The sequence below is a fragment of the Oreochromis aureus genome, linkage group 12, assembly GCF_013358895.1.
Source record: "Oreochromis aureus strain Israel breed Guangdong linkage group 12, ZZ_aureus, whole genome shotgun sequence".
NCBI lineage: Eukaryota > Metazoa > Chordata > Actinopteri > Cichliformes > Cichlidae > Oreochromis > Oreochromis aureus.
Genome location: NC_052953.1, coordinates 22,838,785 through 22,860,403, shown reverse-complemented (window position 1 = coordinate 22,860,403; position 21,619 = coordinate 22,838,785). Strand labels below are relative to the sequence as shown.

Sequence of the window (21,619 nt, the reverse complement as noted above, 5' to 3'; positions counted from 1 at the left end):
TTTCCCTCATCCGTGGGGTTTATTCATATTGCAGACAAAGGAGTGTGCATAAATGGAGTAACAACAGCAAGTGGCAGTAGTAACTTGAAATACAGCTCAAGAGATACCATCAAATACACAAACTGTTTTTGTGAAGCTTGTCTCACAAAATGTGTCTGCAAGCAAATGTGCAGTTGTTGAATTTTCAAAGGAGAGAAAAAAGTTGTAAATTTACAGTGTAGAACTGGAAAAAGATTTAAGAAAGAGAGCAGAGAAAGATGAGAAATTATTTTCAAAGGTCTATTCATCTCACTGTTGAGATGCTAAATACTCAAAGAGCACTGAATACTGGAGTATGAGCATACATCAGCTGATCACAGTTTGTACACAAATAAATATCATACTATTAGAGTACCCAAACTACCCATGTCATACTTAACCCTTGGCTATAACAGTTATTTTTTAATCCAAATGAAGTATATTATACAGTTACGCCACATAATAATAATGATTCTATATTTTTTATATAGATTTGACTCCTTCTTATTTTAGCACCAGATCCCCTGCAGATCCAATGATTTTTCTCCATGTGGACAGTGGTAAGATCTGCAAATAAAAATAATAAAATAATAATAATAATAAAAGAATGAATGTCCAGTTTTACTTATGTAAATATTTGATTTATTGTTGATGTTTGTACACTATAGAAAGCAATATTTAGTTTTCCAACACTAGATGGAGACAAATATAAGAGAGACAGCAAAGGTTGTAGTGGACATAGAGACGTTTTTTTTTTTTTTTTCAAACTGTGTTTGACAAAAATCAATGATATGTATTTGCAGCAGTTACTAGTTAGCAAAGGGTTAAATATGAATTGCATAAAACAAATGATGCTTTTTTGGGTTTATATCCACATGCACGTTTATAGAGATCTCCTGGAAAATGGCTATGGTGGTGTTAAGTTTATTGTCTCTGTTCCTGGGGAGTCTGACTCTTTTCTTCGGTATTTACGCTGATAGGTAAGTGGCTAAAACACATAAATCATGCATTATTTATATAGATTCACTATTGGAATAAAACAAGTACTTCTTTACTTTTTAAATACTTAATAATTTAAAGGTACACTCAGTATTTTTTTAGACTATACTATACTGTACTTATATAAACATACTTAAAATAGTTTGAGATGATCATTATTATTATGATTATTATTATTATTATTATTATAAGTATTGGTAGTAGTAGTAGTACTACACTGTGAGAAAGAACAGGAAATGTCTGCTATACTTATTAAAGAATTTGCAAACATGCGTGGAAATAAAGTATAAAAGGCAAAGAGTCTGTATTATTTTGGGGCGATTATTATGGGGCGATCGTGGCTCAAGAGTTCCTTGTAATCGGAAGGTTGCCGGTTTGAGCCCCGGCTTGGACAGTCTCAGTCGTTGTGTCCTTGGGCAAGACACTTCACCCGTTGCCTACTGGTGGTGGTCAGAGGGCCTGGTGGCGCCAGTGTCCGGCAGCCTCGCCTCTGTCAGTGCGCCCCAGGGTGGCTGTGGCTACAACGTAGCTTGCCATCACCAGTGTGTGAATGTGTGTGTGAATGGGTGGATGACTGGATATGTAAAGCGCTTTGGGGTCCTTAGGGACTATTAAAGCGCTATATAAATACAGGCCATTTACCATTTTAAGGAGTTTCCATCCATTCGCTTCCGCTTATCCTTTTCAGGGTCGCAGGAGCCCATCCCAGCTGTAATAGGGCGAGAGGCAGGGGTTCACCCTGGACAGGTCGCCAATCTGTCGCAGGGCTAACACACAGAGACAGACACCCATTCGCTTTCTTGTAATTTCTTTAAGTAGTCTTCAGGAACAATTCTCCAGGCTTCTTGAAGGACATTCAAGGCTCTTCTTTGGATGCTAGCTACCTTTTTTCCTTTCTTTAAGATGATCCCACAGGTCCAGGCTCTGGGGAGGAGTCTTTTGGTGTTTGGGTCATTGTCGTGTTGAAAAATTAAGCTGTAGTTCATTAGATGCTTTGTAGCTGTTGTTGGATGGTGAATCAAAATCTGATGGCAGTTTTTTGGATTCATAATTCCATCAATTCTTTCACGATTACAGACATCATTGGCTGAAATGCAGCGCAAAACCATTACAGAGACTCCACCATGTTTTCCAGATGGCTGTAGGCACTTGCTATTGTACCTCTCTCTTTACCTCCTCCGTACATGATTTCCCTGTTTCCATTCTTGAGGAAGGGTCTCCACTGAGATAATTTCCGATACAGTATTGACGAACAAATGGATCCACAGCAGTGCCAGATGTATCTCTCGGGTATCTCAGCACACAATGCTGAGATATGCCAAGAAGCTTGGGAATTTTCTTTTTGGTGAAAAAAACAAACAAAACAATTTTATGCTTGTCAAACTGTGATATCTTTTTTTTTTTTTTTATTAATTTTTTCCTACATTCAAATCAAAGATGGGAACAAATTATGTGCTGGTAGTAACAAAGTGCCTAAAGATACAAAAAAACCCCAAATGATCAGATACAAGGACTGGATTAAAAATGAGCAAAAAGACAGCCAATGTCCGAGGAAAAACTTTGAAGACCTTCAGAAAGCCTGGAGAAATATTGCTCAGAACAATATAAAAAATTACAAAAATCTCTGTGTCATTGGAGACAAGGTATAAGAAAAAAGGGGTGGCTCAAGACTTTTGCAACTTTAAATTGTTACACTAAATACCATCACATCCAAAAGAAATCTGAAACAGGAATCTCTGTAGTCCTGTGAAAGAACCCACTTGATAGGATAAGTAGCAGCCAGGTGTTGCTAATGAAATGCACTTAATGCACATTGAATTATCAAGTCCAACTCTATAAAAGCAGGAATTTTGTAAGTTTTCTAATCTGATGCATTCAGCTATGTCAACGCAATGCCAAAGAGGATGTTTCAGCAAATTCATCCCAGTGTCAGATTTTGCAATGCTTGGAGAAACTGAAAGAAAAAAAGTGTTACAGCACATAATTTACAGAATATGAATTTTTAAAGCTTCTTCTCTATAAAAAGAGCATTGCAGCACAGCAGCAAATTGCAGCTGATGGAACCACAAGACTGCTGGAGCAATTTTCTTTGGACACATGAAATCAGTACATGTCATGCTGATAGGCATGGCTGGGTGATGATTTGTATTTGTTTTACAGCCGTCAGACCTGGACACCTTGCAGTCGTTGAGTGAGCTTGGCTGAAACTGGGTCATGCAGCAGGATAATGATCAGAAGCACAGCAGCAAGTCCAAAAAAAAACAGAAAATGATGGTGGCTAAGGCAAAGTCCAGACCTCATTCCAACTGAAATGCTGTGGTGGGACCTTGGGAGAACTTTGCACAAATGAATACCAGTAAACCTCAGAACTGAACTGAAGCAGTGTTGCAAAAACGAGTGGGCCAAAATTCCTTCACAATGAGTGAGAGAATGAAAGACATACAGAAAACAAATACTTCAAATTGTTGCTGCCAAAAGTGGTTCTATGAGCTACTGGAATGGGGTGTATGTAGTTTTTGAGCAGACAGGTATATAACAATATCTATATAGAGATATGTTCAATGGAGTTTATTGTTATGAGAGGGTAGAATATTAACCGTTAACATTTTTTGATGCTTTCAGAATAGAAAAAACGATTCTCGTGATTTCTTGTATAAATACTTGAGGGAATGCTTGTTAGATGACAGTGGCTTAAGCCTTCAATTGGATAAATACTCGGGAAAGTAATATGTGGTTTTTTCTAGGTTCTAAGCTTTACGACGATTAGACGTCCCTGCCCAGTGGTGGCTAGTGTTGCTTACTTCTATTAACATAGATATCCATTTACCGTAATAATTAAAGGTATTTCACCAGTGTAATTTACCATTTAACTTTGTCCTTTTTAGTTGTATTCCAAAATTTCTAAATTGCTGCTCTTATTTACATTTTAAACAGCATCACAAACTTTTGGAACTGATTCAAAAATATTGCATGGTTATGGCTGACATAAAATATTGTACAATTATGGCTAATTACTGAAAGCGAGCTATAGAGGGGGTTTGTCCTGTTGCATGCAAACATTGCAGCAAATTTATGGTGCATTTGGTGCAAAGTAAGAATATCATTGCTCAGTGTAACCATTTGTATTTTGCAGCGTATATGACAATAAACTTCTTGAATCTTGAAGTTTATAATGAAGATAAAAGTTACAGAAAACACGGTATTTTCTTGTGGCACAGAAACTTCCCAGCAGGAGGAGTCGTTCTACAAGACAAAACCAAAGGCTATGTAAACGTGTTTGTGCAAAGAGACCTGGCTGTTGTTGATCCCTCCTTTTTGATAGATCTGTGTGTAGACCAGACAGTGTCAGGGGAAAAGAATTTGACAAGAGAACAAAGAAACCCTGAACTATATATAAAACGTCTTTTTTGCAAAAAGGCACTCACAAGTTTTCTATGTGCTTTAAATGTACAAATATATCCTTTTTCTTCCATCAGAGAAAGTAAGTCTTGCAGCTCTCCTGCCCTAGTAGTGTTTATCCTAATGACAGGGCACAAAGTTTACTGAACAAAATACAGCAATCTCAAAATGACATGCCATCCCCTGTTCCAAACCACATCCACATGCCAGATTAAAAATTGGAGGTTATATATATTTTTTCTCTTTTGGTGAAATGTGTCAACAATTTTGCTTCTACAGCTTATAGCTTTTCATGCTTGTATTGGATTGACCTTAAACCCAACCCAGGGAGGTATTATGAAGCAACTTCAACAAACCCAAGATATTTTTATCTTTGAAAGATAACAGCCACAGTGCCACTAATCTATACCAAAGGTGAAGCCAACTCCTTTTAAATATTGATATTGTAGTGGCATAGAAACCGTCTTCTCAGTTGTTGTTGTTTTTTTGTTTGTTTGTTTGTTTTTTGCTTTATTGTAACAAATCATCTCATCATAAGCAAATAAAAAAACTCTTTTATAACTCTTAGAATTTGTTTTTGCTGGCATGACTTCTATGTATTGCTACACCAGAAGGCCCACCATCTGAGCCCCACCCTGAAACAGGTCACAGGTAAATCTGTCCAGGTTTTTGTAATATGATTGCATTTATCTAAAAGGGATTGTCGCTAGGTAATCAATCACTGGCAACAGTATGCATGAAACCACAAATTTCTTGCATTAAAAATAATTCAAAAACAAAATATGTGGACTTGAAATAAAAGCATATGAGAGGATGAAGTAATGATTTCAGATTCACAATTTATTTGAGGTCATTTACAGACATAGTGTAGAAATGATTGCAATAACATTGTCTGGCTACACTGACCTATAGATACACCCTTCATTCAGCATGGCTCGTGTGCACACCTTCAAACATCTTTTAGTGAAAGTGTTGACACAGAGTGATTGTCACAATGTCATTTTAAATCCAGTCTGCCCGAGTACTGAGAGAAAACAATGGAAAATGTATCACCGCCTGTGTGTGAAACTGTGTGTGCACAGTCATGTCTTTATAGGTGGTGGCTGGTGGTGACATGTGCATGAAAAAGAGGTGTGTGAGAGAGTTAGTCAGCACTTTCAGTACCTGGAGGATTACCAGTTTTCACAGGTTTTAATTATATAATTCCTTTTTTTTACTTGGTTGTTTTGATGCAATGGAGCTCTACAAACTTCTGCCATGTAACATAATTGTATTTGTTAGTGCTGGCTGAAAAAACAGAGCACCATCTAAACGGTTGCAATATTTAACACAACACAGGATTTATGGTACCTGACTTTGGATAAACAATAGATGATTGGTGGAACACAAAACCATTTACTTTTCACCCCATATTGATTATATCACATCAGACAGTAAAAAAAAGATGACGCAACAATTCATGACACCACTACACATTTGAAAAAAGCAGATTATATAAATACTAATGAGCCATTAGACCAGGAGTGGGGAACTCCAGGGCTGGTCAACACACCTGAATCAAATACTTAGTTCATTACCAGGCCTCTGGAGAACTTCAAGACATGTTGAGGAGGTAATTTAGCAATTTGAATCAGCTGTGTTGGCCAGCATTTTAATACCGTCCACACCAGTTCACCAGTTCAGCTTACACCTGTCTATGATTAGAAAATAGGAGACGATTAGAAGGAAGGAACAGAAACAGCTATAAAGAAATGTTCACATGTGGCTTCTTCTTTGAATGACAGACCTTTAACCTGAATTTGTGGATGGCAAACTGTGTGATTTCTGCAATTGATCCTAAACCCATGTAGTGATTATCGTGACAACACCATGCCTGTTTTTGAGGCAATACAATCTGAGGGATGGAAGATCATGTATTGATTTAGATTTCTCATATTTTTGGTAACTTTTGATATTATTTACAGTAGATAATAAACTTGTCAGAATCTAATATTTTCTAATTGAATAGTAAAATGTCTCATTTAATATAAATGTAAACATTTTAAACATAAATGATAGGTTTGTAGCATAAACCTATTCGCTGGAACGTTCAGGACAATTTGCTACACAGCAAAAACAAGACACAAGTAGGCAAAGTTCCTTGTAGTACTCATGCATGAGGGAGACCTGCCTGGAGCCAAGTGTCGTTCCACCCACTTGACCTCCGTCAGACTCTCAGCCAGGTTCCCCATAGCACTCCTTTTATTGTGGTTACATGAATATGCATAGGTTCATTAACATATGACCTCTTATATAGGTATACATGTGAACGAAGAATACCGTGTGTGTGTGTGTATCTGTGTATCCGTGTGTGGGGGTCAAACTGTGACCCCAGGAAGACTCCCCAGAGCCGTCCATCTAAACGAAAGGCACTTAGCCTAAAACAGATATAGATACGTTTATCCTACCATAAAACAATAAGACAAGGTACGACCTCTCTCATGCTCCCAGAGTGTGGGTGTGAAAACCAGAACACTCTGGAATGCACACAATGCCGTTGCAGACTATTAAGGATCAAACCTCCTATCACTACACAATCGATTATACACCTCTAAGCATATATGGTTAAATATTTCTTAATACAAATGACAATAATAAAATATAAACCCAACAATAAATTTGCTTTCTGTGTTTTATTGTGACTAATTCATGGTTGTATGATATTTGTGAATCCTTGCATTTTATTTTTATTTGCATTTTACACATCATCCCAACATTTTTTGCAGATTTAAAACTGGATATTCCAAACACATAGACAAACTACACACACACATTATTCACTTTGATACTAATTGTGATTTACAGGCAAAACACAAGGCTTCAAATATTTTAAGATTACACACTGAAATACTACTGAGTTTTAAATGTGCTTTGTGCTGCATTTTAGGTATCAGAGTTATTGCATTTTCCATAGCCTTTAAATGTTCTGTTGTTGATGATCGTGAGGAGAAATAAATCACTGAATCACAGGTTAGCCTTGGCCAAAGTATTGAAATACTGTAACCTCTGGAGGTTTAGGGTATATAGCATTTATCACACATGGCCTGCACATGGTACCAACATGTTCCATACTATGCATAGCAAAACAGACCATAAGTGTCTGTTCATGTGTGAAAACATTTTTATTGCTCAAACATATAGTGCAAGTTCTTTGAACTTACCAGGGCAATTCATATAGTGTTCTTTCTTTGTTTACTTCTTCTTTGCTTTAATCCATACTGACAAACATTATGATATTAGGTTAAAACATCTGTGCATTTGTCAATGTCTCTGATATCTGTATCTCATCTTTCCTGTGAAAAAATGTTGTCTAGCTGGTAAGTCTAGCCAGCTGCAAATGCTTTGATAAAACTCCGGCATGAGTAAGTAGTGTGGCCTAAAGGATATAATGGGGATTCAATAGGTACATTCGGTACCAAACCATGTAATAATGAATGAATATACTTGGTATGTGAAATGTTATATTGAAAGTATTATATTGTTTTAGCATGAAAACATTCTGTTTTGGGTAGAAGGGTTCCTTCTTTAACTCGAGCTTTCACTGGCTCTAGATGTAATACTAAAAGCTTATGTGTCTCACCTCTATGATTACTCCAAAATTTCTTGTAAGGTGGAGGAGCTGCTAGAACAAGCAGCATTTTTATGGCCAGTAAAAGCAGGGTTTTTATTCATGGACAAATAAACATGATCTTTTGCTTGGATTCATTTGGTGACGCTGAAGATGTATAAAACTTTTTATACTTGATTTTAATCCACTGCTAAGAATTGCGGCAACTAGAAAACCTCAAGAGCACCTATTCAAATCTAAGGGACAGTAACATTTAATGTTTAAATGTTTTCATTTTTAAGTTTCAGAGCTATGATGTCCAGCTATCATTTTAAGAAGAAAGGGCAGCATTGAGCGCGCACTCAGTGTTATAATAATAAAATTGCAATGTTTATTTTGCCAGTGTTTCCTAGATCACTAGATTAATGATTTTCTGCTGGATTAATCTCATCTTTTTGCCACAGTTTTAGACTTTACTTTTACTTTGTTTATGTTGTATATACACTACCAGTCAAAGGTTTTAGAACACCCCAATTTTTCCAGTTTTTTTGATTGAAAATTCTGCAGATTAATGTCTCTAATGAAAGCATACTACAAATAAGCAATTGGAGTTAAAAAAGAAATCGCTGAATCAATTTATAGACCAAAATGTATTCTAAACTTTTGACAGATCAAAGTAGTCACCTTTGGCAGATATAACAGCTGAACACACCCGTGGCTTTCGTTCTACAATAGAAATCAAATATTCTTCAGAAAGTTCTTCCGACATGTGTTGCAGAAGTTCCCATAAACGTGTGGGTTGCTTTGCTTTCACTCTTCTGTCCATTTCATCCTAAACCAGCTCGATGGGGTTTAAGTCTGGAGACTGTGCTAGACACTCCATCTTTTCAAACTTAGCATCTTGTTCTCTTTTCCTGAGGTAATTCTGGCTTAGCTTGGACTTTGGGTCATTATCTTGCTTTAGGATGAACCTCTGACTAAGTAGGCGCATACCAGAGAGTATTGCATGGCAATGCAGAATGCTGCAGTAGCCGTTTTGGTTCAGGGTGCCTCTGACTCTGTACAAGTCAACGACCCTGAATCCAGCAAAACAGCCCCAAACCATCACACTTCCTCCTCCATGTTTGACATTTGATGCCACACACAGTGGAATCATCCTTTCGCCTACTCAAAGATCCTGCGTGATGAACTGAAGATTTCAAATTTTGATTAATCATTCCATAATACCGTCTTCCAGTCTTCAGTATAGTGGTGTTTAATGGCCCAGGCAAGCCTATTTGTCTTATTCTGACGTCTTATCAATGGCTTTCTTGCTTCAACTCGTCCTGTCAAACCTGCAACTTAAAGTCTTCTCTTCACAGTTGAAACTGAGACTTGCTTACTATGACCACTGTTAAACTGTGCTTGAAGGTGTTGCCCTGTGAGCCACCTATCACGCAAGCTGTTAACTCTCAGAAACTTGTCCTCTGATTCAGTTGTGGCTTTTTATTATCAGTTGTGGCTTCCTGTCAGAGTTTGGACCAGTTTCTGAGTACCTTTGATGGTGAAGGAAATTGTACTGACACCTTGAATTTGGCAATTTCTCTTTAGGAAAGACCTACATTTTTAAGTGTTGATGGTGTGTCTCGCTTCCATTGTTACTTGCCTCTTTCCTGCAATACAATACTGTTCACCTGATGCTCACAGGGGTATGGTACCACAGTCTGTTCCAACACTGCTTTTGTGCAGACAAGAGGGGGTTGTAAGTAATCCAGAAAAGTTGGAACACCTGTAGGAATTAGTAGCGCCAGCTTTCAAGGCTCAATCAACCATTGCTGCAGAACAGCTTTAAATTGTTAACCCATTTTGTGTTCCCTGTAAAAGGTCTTTTGTATAGTTTGGACAATTTTTCACTTTTGGGTAACGTTACCTTTTTTTAGCCTCTGGAAGTTCACCACTTCCTTTTGTACCATTTCAAGCTATTCACTGGACTTAAACAAGTTGAATTGTAATAAATAACTGGAAAAGTTGGGGCCTGTAGTGTACATTTTTATCACCATTTTATCAAAGTCTCTGGTGTAGATTGCACTCATAGGGATTAGTTTGTGTTGAAGAAGAGTCATGTGATGCATGAAAGGCACCTTATGAGCACAAAGAGTGTCTGAAACGGAAAAAGCAACATAAGAAAGTTGATAACGGCTGTTGTCATAATAGTTATTTCCAACTGTGAAGCCAGCTAATGCAGAACCCCCCCCCCCCCAAAAAAAACAGGCCGACTCAAAAAAATTCAGATGTTAACATTTGTCATCAAGACAGAAAAAAGAAAAAGGTACAAACCTATCCATTTGAAAATATAGGCTGTTTTCAGGAAGGAAAAACTCCCTTTTAACAGGAAGAAACCTCCGGCAGAACCAGGCTCAGGGAGGGGCGGCCATCTGCCACGACTGGTTGGGGTGAGAGATTAATAACAAGTATCATTCAATGCAGAGAAGTCTGCTAAGACATAGTGAGTGAGAAAGGTGACTGAAAAAGAAAATTCAATGCACCACGGGCATCCCCCAGCAGCCTACACCTATTGCAGCATAACTAAGGGAGGATTCAGGGTCACCTGATCCAGCCCCAACTAAAGAGCGAAGTGCTCTAATGGGGTGATGTGGTACTATAAGGTCATTAAGATAAGATGGGGCATGATTATTTAAGACCTTGTACAGTGTTATTGCAAAAGTATGAGCACCCTTGATAATTTTCATGATTTTCCTTCATAAATCATTGGTTGTTTGGATCAGCAATTTCATTTAAATATATCATATAGCAGATGAACACAATGATATTTGAGAAGGGAAACGATTTGACAGGTTTGATGGTTTCCGAGCATGGACAGCCTGCTTTAAGTCACACCATAGATTTTCAATAATATTCAGGTCTGGGGACTGAGATGGCCATTCCAGAACATTGTACTTGTTCCTCTGCATGAATGCCTTAGTAGATTTTGAGCAGTGCTTAGGGTCATTGTCTCGTTGAAATATCCAGCCCTGGCACAACTTCAACTTTGTCACTGATTCTTGAACATTGTTCTCAAGAATCTGCTGATATTGACTGGAATCCATGCGACCCTCAACTTTAACAAGATTCCCAGTACCTGCACTGGCCACACAGCCCCACAGCATGATGGAACCGCCACCACATTTTACTGTGGGCAGCAAGTGTTTCTCTTGGAATGCTGTGTTCTGTTTCCACCATGCGTATGGCCTCGTGTTATGCCCAAATAACTCAGTTTTAGTTTCATCAGTCCACAGCACCTTATTCCAAAATGAAGCTGGCTTGTGCAAATGTGCTTAATCATACCTCAAGCGACTGTGTTTGTGGCATGTGTGCAGAAAAGGCTTCTTCTGCATTACTCTGCCATACAGCATCTCCTTGTGCAAAGCAATGGCCTGGTAAATGGCCTGTATTTGTATAGTGCTTTACTAGTCCCTAAGGATCCCAAAGCGCTTTACATATCCAGTCATCCACCCATTCACACACTGGTGATGGCAAGCTACATTGTAGCCACAGCCACCCTGGGGCGCACTGACAGAGGTGAGGCTGCCGGACACTGGCGCCACTGGGCCCTCTGACCACCACCAGTAGGCAACGGGTGAAGTGTCTTGCCCAAGGACACAACGACCGAGACTGTCCAAGCTGGGGCTCGAACCGGCAACCTTCTGATTACAAGGCGAGCTCCCAACTCTTGAGCCACGATCGCCCAAAAGTGCGCTGAATAGTTTAACAATGCACAGTGACACCATCTGCAGGAAGATGATATTGCAGGTCTTTGGAGCTAGTGTGTGGTTTGACTATGACTGTTCTCACCATCCTTCGCCTCTGCTTATCTAAGATTTTCCTTGACCTGTCACTTCCGGCCTTAGCTAGAACTGTCCCTGCGGTCTTCCATTTCCTCACTATTTTCCTCACAGTGGAAACTGACAGCTGAAATCTCCGAGATAGCTTTTTGTATACTTCCCCTAAACCATGATGTTGAATAATCTTTGTTTTCAGGTCATTTGAGAGTTGTTTTAAGGCTCCCATGTAGCCACTCTCGAGAGAAGATGCAAAGAGGAGAAAAACTTGCAATTGGCCACCCTAAATACCCTTTCTCATGACTGGATTTACCTGTGTATGTAGGTCAAGGGTCAATGAGCTTACCAAACAAATTTTATGTTTCAATAATCAGTGCTAAAGGTATTCAAAACAATAAAACAACAAGGCTGCCCAAATTTATGCACCTGCCTAATTTAGTTTAAGTAAATTTTGCACACTTTCTGTAAATCCTATAAACTTCATTTCACTTCTCAAATATCATTGTGTTTGTCTGCTATATGATATATTTAAATGCAATTGCCTATCCAAACAGTCAATGATTTATGAAGGAAAAACATGTAAATTATCAGGGGTGCCCAAACTTTTGCATATCACTGTATGTGGGGAGCAGGATTTTGAATTCAATTCTGGATTTAACAGGGAGCCAATGAAGGGAAGCCAATATCAGAGAAATATTCTCTCTCTTTCTAGTCAGTGTCAGTACTCTTGCTGCATTTTGAATTAAATGAAGGCTTTTCAGGGAGTTTTTAGGACATGCTGATAATAATGAATTACAGTAGTCCAACCTAGAAGTAATAAATGCATAAACCAGTTTTTCAGCATCACACTGAGACAGGATATTTCTAACTCTAGAGATATTGCATAAATAGAAGAAAGCTGTCCTACATATTTGTTTAATATGTGCATTGAAGGACATGTCTTGGTCAAAAATGACTCCAAGGTTCCTCACAGCATTACTGGAGGCCAAGGTAATGCCATCCAGAGTATGAATCTGGTTAGATACCATATTTTGTAAGATTTTCAGGGCCGAGTACAATAACCTCAGTTTTATCTGAATTAAAAAGCAGAAAATCAGAGTTCATCCAGGTCTCTATGTCTCTAAGACATTCCTGCAGTTCAACTAATTGGTGTGTGTTATCTGGCTTCATCGTAAGATAAAGTTGGGTGTAAACTGCATAGCAGTGAAAATGTATGCTATGCCTTCTAATGATATTGCCTAAGGGAAGCATGTATAATATAAACAGAACTGGTCCTAGCACTGAACCCTGTGGAACTCCATAATTAACCTTAGTGTTTGAAGAGAGAAAATACAATCCTAAAGGCAGAAAAAGCACAAACAAGCACAAATTCTGCTGCTTGAGCAGCAACTGAGTTCGATTCCCTAATCCGGGTCTTAAATATTTTAATGTATATGGGTTGTGTGTCTGAGGTGGGGTTCATTTTGAATTGTTTTTATTTTATCAAGCATTATTTAACTTTTGTAGTTTTTGTTAACGAACGGTTGTTAGGTAAATTGTGAAAGGATTTTGTTAAGTTTAATGTATAATTTATCCTTTTTTGTGTATAACCCTGCTGATTTCATCCCTTTTGCATCCAGGCTGAGAGCTGAAGGTGGTGGAGGGTTTCCCAGCTGACTGTTATTACGTGCTGTGTGTGTGGTTGGTGCCAGATTCTCTTCGCAATTGAGTGCATGCTCACAAGTGTCTGGGGTGACCTATTTATCTTTTTTATTTGTTGAAATCGTCTCTCCGTCAAGTTGACCATCCTCAGTCCTGAACACCAACCCCCATTCCCGTTATGGTTGAATGTGTAGAGTTTTAAAAAAGTTCTCTTTGAGTAACGAATTTTAACTTTGAATTGTGAAATCACATCTCCTGCCTCATGTTAGTGGAACAAACCTGTGTACCTTACTGGTGTTTGTACTTATTTCTTTGGGTGAAATTCCAAAGGTGGCGTTGTTGGCAACTTTTGGTAGCCCTAGCTATAGTGAAAACAGTGAGTTTGTAGGGCAGTGCACTGAATTACTCTTTTATACCTTGCTCCCACACTTGTTCATTATTGTAAGATATATATTTAGTTTGTCAGTAGGGGATAGGTGCAATCTAGCCTGTCTGAGAAGTGAACCTTTATGTGTCATTTAAAGAAGACTTCAGCTTATTTTTATGACAATGTTTTGTACTTTTTATCTCATGTAATCATAGTATAGTCACTTTCAGAAATGAGAAGCACTTCTGACAAACAGGAAAAAGGAATATCAGGAGAGTAACATGAACCACAAAAAGGAGAACTTTACTGCAATCATTCAAAAGCATTTCCCCTCAACCTACATACAAAATTTAAAGAGTTACTGTCCAGTCTGGCGCCTAGTAAAGGACCAAAAAGATATTAAAAAAAACCAAAACCCACCCATCAATAGACACTGATGAACGCAGGCAATATGTTTCTATAAAATAAGACTTTTTTCACACTAGTTTCAAGCATGGAAATGGAATTTAATATCTTTAAATAACATTTATTTAGAAAATTTGGTCAAAAATGAAACACGTGTGGATATAAGAAAAAAGCAGATTTAGCTGCTTCAAGATTGTCTTTGTAAAGGGTAGAAAAATTATAGCCCTATAACCCTCGCCACAATCTCTCTACCCAAGATAACAGAGTCAGCAGTTTGCACAGGTATGATAATGTCACTGAGTGGCGCCTACATTAAGTGAAATGTACTATTTTCATTATATAGACAAGATAGCTAGACAAATGTTTAAACATGCTTATGTTTGATTGTTTTAAAATCCCATTGAAATGGGCTGAGAAAAGCACAGAACAGGATTTTTAAAAATATTTTAATCTAACTAAGTATATACAGAATATAAAGTATGTAAAACTCAATAAAAAGATTATCTAAAATTAAACTGGTGTAAAGCATACAATACTGTTAAGTCTGGTGTTGTAGATACTAAAATCTGAAAGTTCATGTCATAAAAGAATTAATGTAATTCTTTGCTTCTGAAATCGTATTTCAATTCACACACAGTCAGTTCTCTAAACTGTGACACATAAACATGCGACTGTACAGAAGGTAACTTGATATCTATCTGGGGAGAAGTCCCAACAGACACAATTGTTTGAGAACAATAGTTGTCTCAGGAAGTAAGTGATGGTGGGATAGTATGTATTTACAAGTGCATGTGTTTTTTTAAGTGACATTTCTCTAACGGACTAACACTCATTTCTTTCTTTCACAGCCTCTCTGGAGTTGTCTTTGGAAGTCACATTGGTGAGTCGGACAGTCTCCTGCTCTGTGCTCTCTTTTCTGTCACGTACTTCCCCTTCCATGTGGAAACCAACCATCAGCTGGTAGATCATTACACCAATGAGGGTACCAAGGAATGGAGCAAAAACAGGGACCAGGAACCAGCCTGGGCTAGCCCTGAACAGAGACAGAATAAGAGTTAGTAAGTGTTAGTAGGGATCACTGTAAAGGTAATATGAAGGAAAAGTAGTTAAAATCTGTCCACTTACGTGAAAACCTCACTCCCCCAACCAGCTATAGCGGTGAAAAGACGTGGTCCGAGGTCTCTGGCAGGATTGACTGCATAGCCAGAATTAAAGCCCATAGACAATCCAATGACCAGAACCACAAATCCCACAGTGAAGGCCTCCAGCCCTTGAGGGATGGGGTTGTTGTAAGGATCCACAATGGCCAGAATGCAAACTATCAGTGCTGCTGTGCCAATAATCTGTGTAGGAAAGGGAAATGTAAAAGGGAATCCCATCTATATTCTGTTCTTAAAATTTGTATATAAAACCAGTTTGCATTTCAAAAGACTACCTGATCAAAGAAACCATTGACAAGGGTGAGATGGGTTCCAGGATAAGTAGCAAAGATGCCAGCTGTGGCGTCAGGTCCAGTCACATTAAAACTTCCAGGATGGTCCCACAGGGCATCTAATGGGATCCAAATGATAAGATGGTTCATGTGTTTTTTTTTTAATTACTACTGTTGTTGCTGCTTAAATAATAAGATACGATAATTATATATATATTATATATTTATCTAATAATTATATAATAAGATAATTCTGACTCATCACTAGAAGTCTTCACTTACCATAGTACATGCCAAAAATAATAGCAGCACCAAAAAAAGCACCAATTGTCTGAAAGAGGAAGTACATGGGAAACTTTCTCCAGCGCTCTCTTCCAAGCAGACACAAGGCAAAAGTTACTGCTGGGTTGAGATGGCCGCCTGCAAATGCAAATGTTGACATTATGTCAGTGTGTGCAGTCCATAATCACACAAAATCACAGCCTTGCCTAAAGTAAAACAAAAAAAGCTCTAAATACATGTTACATAACATAAACATCAATAAATCAGTTTGCTTACCTGATATTTGGCCACAGACCAAGATGCCTAACGTAGCAGCAAAGCCGAAGGCAAAGTTGACAGTAAGGAACATACCATGAGAACCACCGCTCAACACCAACTGGGCCACAGAACCACAGCCAAACATCTGGAGAGAGAGTAGATTCAAGTTCAATTGGGTCCCAATAAATGAATCCACTAGTTTTTGGTTGTTTCTCTTGTAGAACAGTTAATATAATGAAAAATTCAACGTGTGTTTTTGTTTAAATGGGTCTATTTAAATTTGACTAAATGTTTTCTGTTCGTTTGTTGCATTGACTTTTGTTTGAAAGGAAGAAATCCTTTCCAATTGCTCTGAGAAATGCATTCTGCATATCAAGACTTTACAAAGTTTTGTGTACCACATCAACCATACTCAGCATCTCACAATATAAATATTGTACATTAGAGGCCCTGTTAGTCAATCAAGGTCAGATTAAAGAATGTGATCATTATTTGTGAGACCTGTAAAACAAAAACCCACTGAATGAGACCTGTTCTGAATTAAATCCATTGTTTTAATAAGGGCAGGCACGAGTAGACTACACCACATGTACAGAAAGGTCAGTATGTTGACCTTGATCGGAGGGGAACTGTCATTATTCCCAAGTGATTTATCTAAGAAGGGGGAAAAACAAGTCCTAATCCACTTGAAAAGAGGAAAAAGATGGTTTGGGAACGTTTTTCTTTATCAACAGCACCAGGGTGAGGTGTTCCGGGTATGTCCCACCGGGAGGAGGCCCGGGGGCAGACCAAGGACACGCTGGAGAGATTATATCCCTTGGCTGGCCTGGGAACGCCTTGATGTTCCCCTGGATAAGTTGGACGAGGTGGCTGGGGAGAGGGAGGTCTTGCCCCTCTGCTTAGGCTGGTGCCCCTTGCGACCTGGCCCCAGATAAGCGGAAGAAGATGGATGGATGACTGGATGGATAGATGGATGGAACAGCACCAAACAGCATCTGTCAAACTGTGTGTTCAGAGTACCTCGTGATTATATTTGTGCATATATCCATGAGTGTTCTTTGGATGTGCTTGTAAGTGTAGTATGTAAGCATCCATGCTTAGGCTTCTGTGCTCTAAGCCCCCTGAAGAGGATTCTTTTCACTGAGATCAGATGACATAGATGTTGAGGTTAGTCTGAGGGAACCGCCTTTAGAGGGACTGGCGCCTGAGGAGTGCTCATTATCACTGTGCTCAGTGTAAACTCTCCTCCTACGATGAGACCAGCCGTGCTGGAAAAATAGGATATAGCTGGGTCTTATGCTAGAATTGTGCTTAGCTGTTTTATTTTTAGGAGTGTGAACAAAGTCTTTTTGATACTTCTTAATGTCATAGGCACTGGATTACAAATGATCAGCCATTAGCTTGTGAGTGCCCATTTCCTGATTTAGATCGCATTCCACCAGAAAGGTCTCATTTAAATCTGATACTAAATTTGGACACAGGGAGAGCTACTTCCAGCTTGCATAAGCACTTCTATAAGTGCTCATATTCAGTGATTCTGTGCTCTTTTCACAAATTACAGTTACTTCATATGTTTCTGTCATAATGCAGCTTAACTGCAACCCAGCAACAAACATTCAAGTTGCTGATTCAGCATTTCATACATCTATAGTGCCAAATTTTAACACAGTCAGGGAGCTTATAAAAGAACTGCAGAGCAGTCAGCCAACTGAAACAGACACTTAGGATTTGTTTGGGAGTAAGAGGCCTGAAACTGGTCTCTGTGGGATCTTTTTAAAATCAGGATGAAGAGCCTTAGAGGAATTCCAACAGCTACTCTCCAGATGAAAGCACACTGCTTTTGAAGTGGAAAATGGATTCCACCTTCACATGGGTTTAGCACACCAGTTGCAGTGGCAACCAAAGACACAATCTGCTGCTGATGCTGCTGCTGCTAAATGGCTTCCAAGGTCAAAGCCAGTTTAGACTCAGTGAAGAGGCATTTAAGCACACTAAGTTACTCAGTCAGTTCATGACATATTTTAAATGCCTTTGACTAGAACTAATTTTTTCCATATGCAATGGTCAAGTTGTGAGCAAATCTACCATGAATTTCAGACAATATTAAAACACGCACAGCTGCACACACCCGGTGAGCCTGAGTTCATCTGGAGACAGTGAATATCACAAACAAAAATTAAGAAGAAAGAGGACAGACTTTTTACGCAAGACATTATTGCGTAAGAAAAATGTGGCACCTATTATTCTGCCACTGAACGTGTCCTGATGAATAACTTCACCACACCTTTGTGTCCTATCAGCAGTCACACCAAGAGTTACACCATAACAGGTCAAATATTTCTATTCTCCCGTAATGATTTAACATAGATCAATCCAAAGTGCTCAAAAGAAATGTAGATCATATTTATGTACATACAAGGGATATTTTAATCAGGGGTAGCCTGCTTTTGTGAGTTTATTATCAGGTTATTATCTGGTTTACAGATCACATTATGCTGCAAGATTAAACATGTTTAGTCATTAAAAGAATACGCTGCCTGCTAGGCTTTATCTTTTACTAGAATTTAAATTATTAACTGTAAAATCAATTTTATTCTTGGCATCATTTCAAAATAAACAACTTTTAATGGTATAGTCTGGAGTCTATATTTCTACAGCATATCTATATATTTCAGTTAGCAAGCAAAAGTTGTCCACCTCACAGTTATTGTTTCGATGCCTATTTGAACCTTTATGTTTGAGACAATGAAAGATAAAATTCTATTTTGTCTTTGGTCAGCCTCTGTCCTTAATACTGATTCTGAAAACAAAAACAACAATAACAAATGTGCTGTGCCTCATACTGAATTATCATCATTACTTTGCATGTATTAACTTCCATGTTCATGTGCACATATATAACTCCTTTTTATGTGAAGAAAGGGTGAGGTTGTGCCTCTAGGATCCTACACACACACACACACACACACACACACACACACACACACACACACACACACACACACACACACACACACACACACATATATGTATATAACAGATGAGCAGGGGTCATTCATAATCAGAAAGCATTATTTAAAGGATGAATATTGTTTTAATGTTGTGTTGAGATTATACATGAATTCCATGCATACACGCACAGACACAGGTGCACACATTCTTGCGCTTCCACACACAAGCATGCACTTACCACAAGGATGAGAGTGCCAAGACACTCTGCCAGGGCTTGACGAAGCAGCAGGTTGCGGATCTGGAAGAAGCGGGACAGTTTATCCAGATAATGCTTTTGCCAGCCCATGTCTTCTTGTCACAGGTTGAAGAGACTGTGAGAAATGACACAAACACACACACAGAGTTGGTAGAATTTCCTGAGTGCCTGTGAAGCTGAGAGGACTGAGTTCCTCTTTTATAGCCAACGGCCTTGGATGGCCATTCTGAGCTTGGACCCACCCCTCTATAGCCCGCCTCTGTGCTAGCTTGGTTTTGTTACTGACCTGTTCACTCCCTCACCACCTGTCACGCACAAACACCCATACACACACACACACACTCTGTACACCTTTTTTTTTCTTCCTTAGGACATTTTTGCATTGTAAGGTAAATACTTTTATATGATACTTGTCAACACTTTACCCGCCTTTACAACCAAAAATAGTCTAACCAAATAAAATGTAGTTATATATTTAAACTTAAATGTATGTTTAAGTTTACTGATGATGTTTGTTCTCTGTCCCTCTGAATTGTGATTAGAAGTACTCACTGTATGAAAAATAAGATATAATCATATATTTACTAATACACAGGTATCTTGGGTTTTTCATTTGATTTAAAAAAGCAAATGTTGGAAAGAATTCCTATTTCCACTCATTGGGAAACAACAAGTGGAAGCAAATCCAAACTTACCTGGTTGCCACAAGAGCCATATAGCATATAGAATGCTATATACTGAAGCGAGATCGATCAACTGCAGATCAGACAACAAACGACGGAGGCTCCAGAAAAGTGCAATCAAACGATGAGTTTATTGACAACAGAGAACAATCATCAGCATATGGCTTATTTGCTCTGATAAAAATACACTGGGTTCTGGTTTTATAGCATAGAGGATCACGCCCCCACATACACGTCAATACAGGTCAAAAATACATTGTTTACAGACAAGGGTACATCTTGTACATCTCTAATAACTATAAACAGACATATAACTCCTCTTTTTGATAACACCTTCCTTTTAAGGTAATAACTTCAAGCTTCAGGGCCTCTAAGGGCTAATAATTGACCCTCGTCCTCAATCTTTAAGTAGACTGAATTGGCGCAGGTCTCAAATAAGAAGCAGAAGACACTTGGGCCTTCACTCAGGCCTGCTACTAGATTTATGTGTATTGTAAGCATGCATGCAATTAACCTGCTATGTTCTCATCTTCCCTCAACATGTATCACCTGGACACTCTCACCAGTGAAGCTTAAAACCCTCTTGGATAGAACATCAACTCTAAACAAGCACAGATATGCAATGTGTATAAAATGATCATAACTACACCTGTAAATAGAAAGGTCAATGTGATGACAAACATATTCAATGCAATATGAACCCTGTAAACAATATTACTGTTAAAATAATACTCTAAAACATGTTATTAATACATTCAACATAAGGCAGATTATATGATAGCAATAAAAGAATCTCTGAATCCCAACAATACATATATACATATATATATCTATCTATATATATATATGGATATATATATACATCTTGACAAATGAATCTCCATTATTTTCAAAGCAGTGTATTCTGAACCCTAGAGTTCCAGAGTTATCGGAGCACACACACAAATACACACACATGTGTAATTCATGCTGTTTGCCACCAGTACTGGATCATTCCCAGCTAATCACACACGTCTTCTCTTCTTCTCTTTCTGTCACCTTATTTTGTCTGACCTTTTCTTATGTTCCTCTTCTGAAACTTCATCACCATACATTATGTCTCCTTTGTCTGGCTAGAAATGTGAGAACATGTGCTCTGCAAGGCCTCACCTATGCTGGTGTCAACAGGAATCTGGATCCCATTCTAAAATACTCCTGTTTTTGTCTGTGTGTGTTGTTGATATTGCCAGTTTGTGCATGACAGTGGAGTCCATCAGCTGGAATTTACCAACTGGAATTTACCCAAGGACTGCTAAACAAATGTGCATATGTTTATAGACACATAAGACTGCTTATTTAAAATGTCAACTGCAGAAAACTTTTTCTCCATAATTTATATATTCATGGGGTGTTATTGTGTAAAAGGCAATCTGAGTCATTGCCAGCCAGACATGTCAACTCGAACATGGTTAAGTCACGTTGTGTAACATTCTACAAGGAACCTCTTTTTTGACTAGGAGCAGGCGTTCCCTGAGGAGATTACT

The 21,619-nt window shown here is 38.4% G+C and overlaps 1 protein-coding gene and 1 long non-coding RNA gene across 3 annotated transcripts; one reads left to right on the top strand and one right to left on the bottom strand.

The window, feature by feature from the left end:
* The first annotated feature begins 507 nt into the window (after nt 1–507).
* Nucleotides 508–3,391, top strand: LOC120443027. Its single transcript, XR_005615076.1, has 3 exons — nt 508–578; nt 908–998; nt 3,178–3,391. It is a non-coding gene; the product is annotated as an uncharacterized LOC120443027 (long non-coding RNA).
* Nucleotides 3,392–14,663: 11,272 nt separating this feature from the next.
* Nucleotides 14,664–20,247, bottom strand: LOC116317443 (aquaporin-3-like). 2 transcript variants are annotated; one of them, XM_039620374.1, is made up of 7 exons: nt 20,109–20,247; nt 19,396–19,528; nt 16,224–16,350; nt 15,948–16,085; nt 15,669–15,784; nt 15,359–15,576; nt 14,664–15,266 (listed from the first exon to the last, which is right to left on the bottom strand). In XM_039620374.1, exons 2-7 carry the CDS (start codon nt 19,501–19,503, stop codon nt 15,056–15,058), a joined length of 918 nt encoding a protein of 305 aa, XP_039476308.1. In that variant the 5' UTR covers nt 19,504–19,528; nt 20,109–20,247; the 3' UTR covers nt 14,664–15,055. The 2 variants fall into 2 exon arrangements, with proteins under 2 accessions (XP_039476308.1, XP_031592074.2); XM_031736214.2 differs by lacking the exon at nt 20,109–20,247 and having other exon boundaries at nt 19,396–19,593.
* Nucleotides 20,248–21,619: the final 1,372 nt, after the last annotated feature.

Excerpts from the sequence above, each read along its gene's own strand:
- LOC116317443 (XM_039620374.1), bottom strand. The coding sequence starts at position 19,503 with ATGGGCTGGCAAAAGCATTATCTGGATAAACTGTCCCGCTTCTTCCAG. Across the intron at positions 16,086-16,223 it reads GGTCTGTGGCCAAATATCAG|GCGGCCATCTCAACCCAGCA; the intron begins GTAAGCAAACTG and ends TTGCATTTGCAG. Across the intron at positions 15,785-15,947 it reads TATTTTTGGCATGTACTATG|ATGCCCTGTGGGACCATCCT; the intron begins GTAAGTGAAGAC and ends GGATCCCATTAG.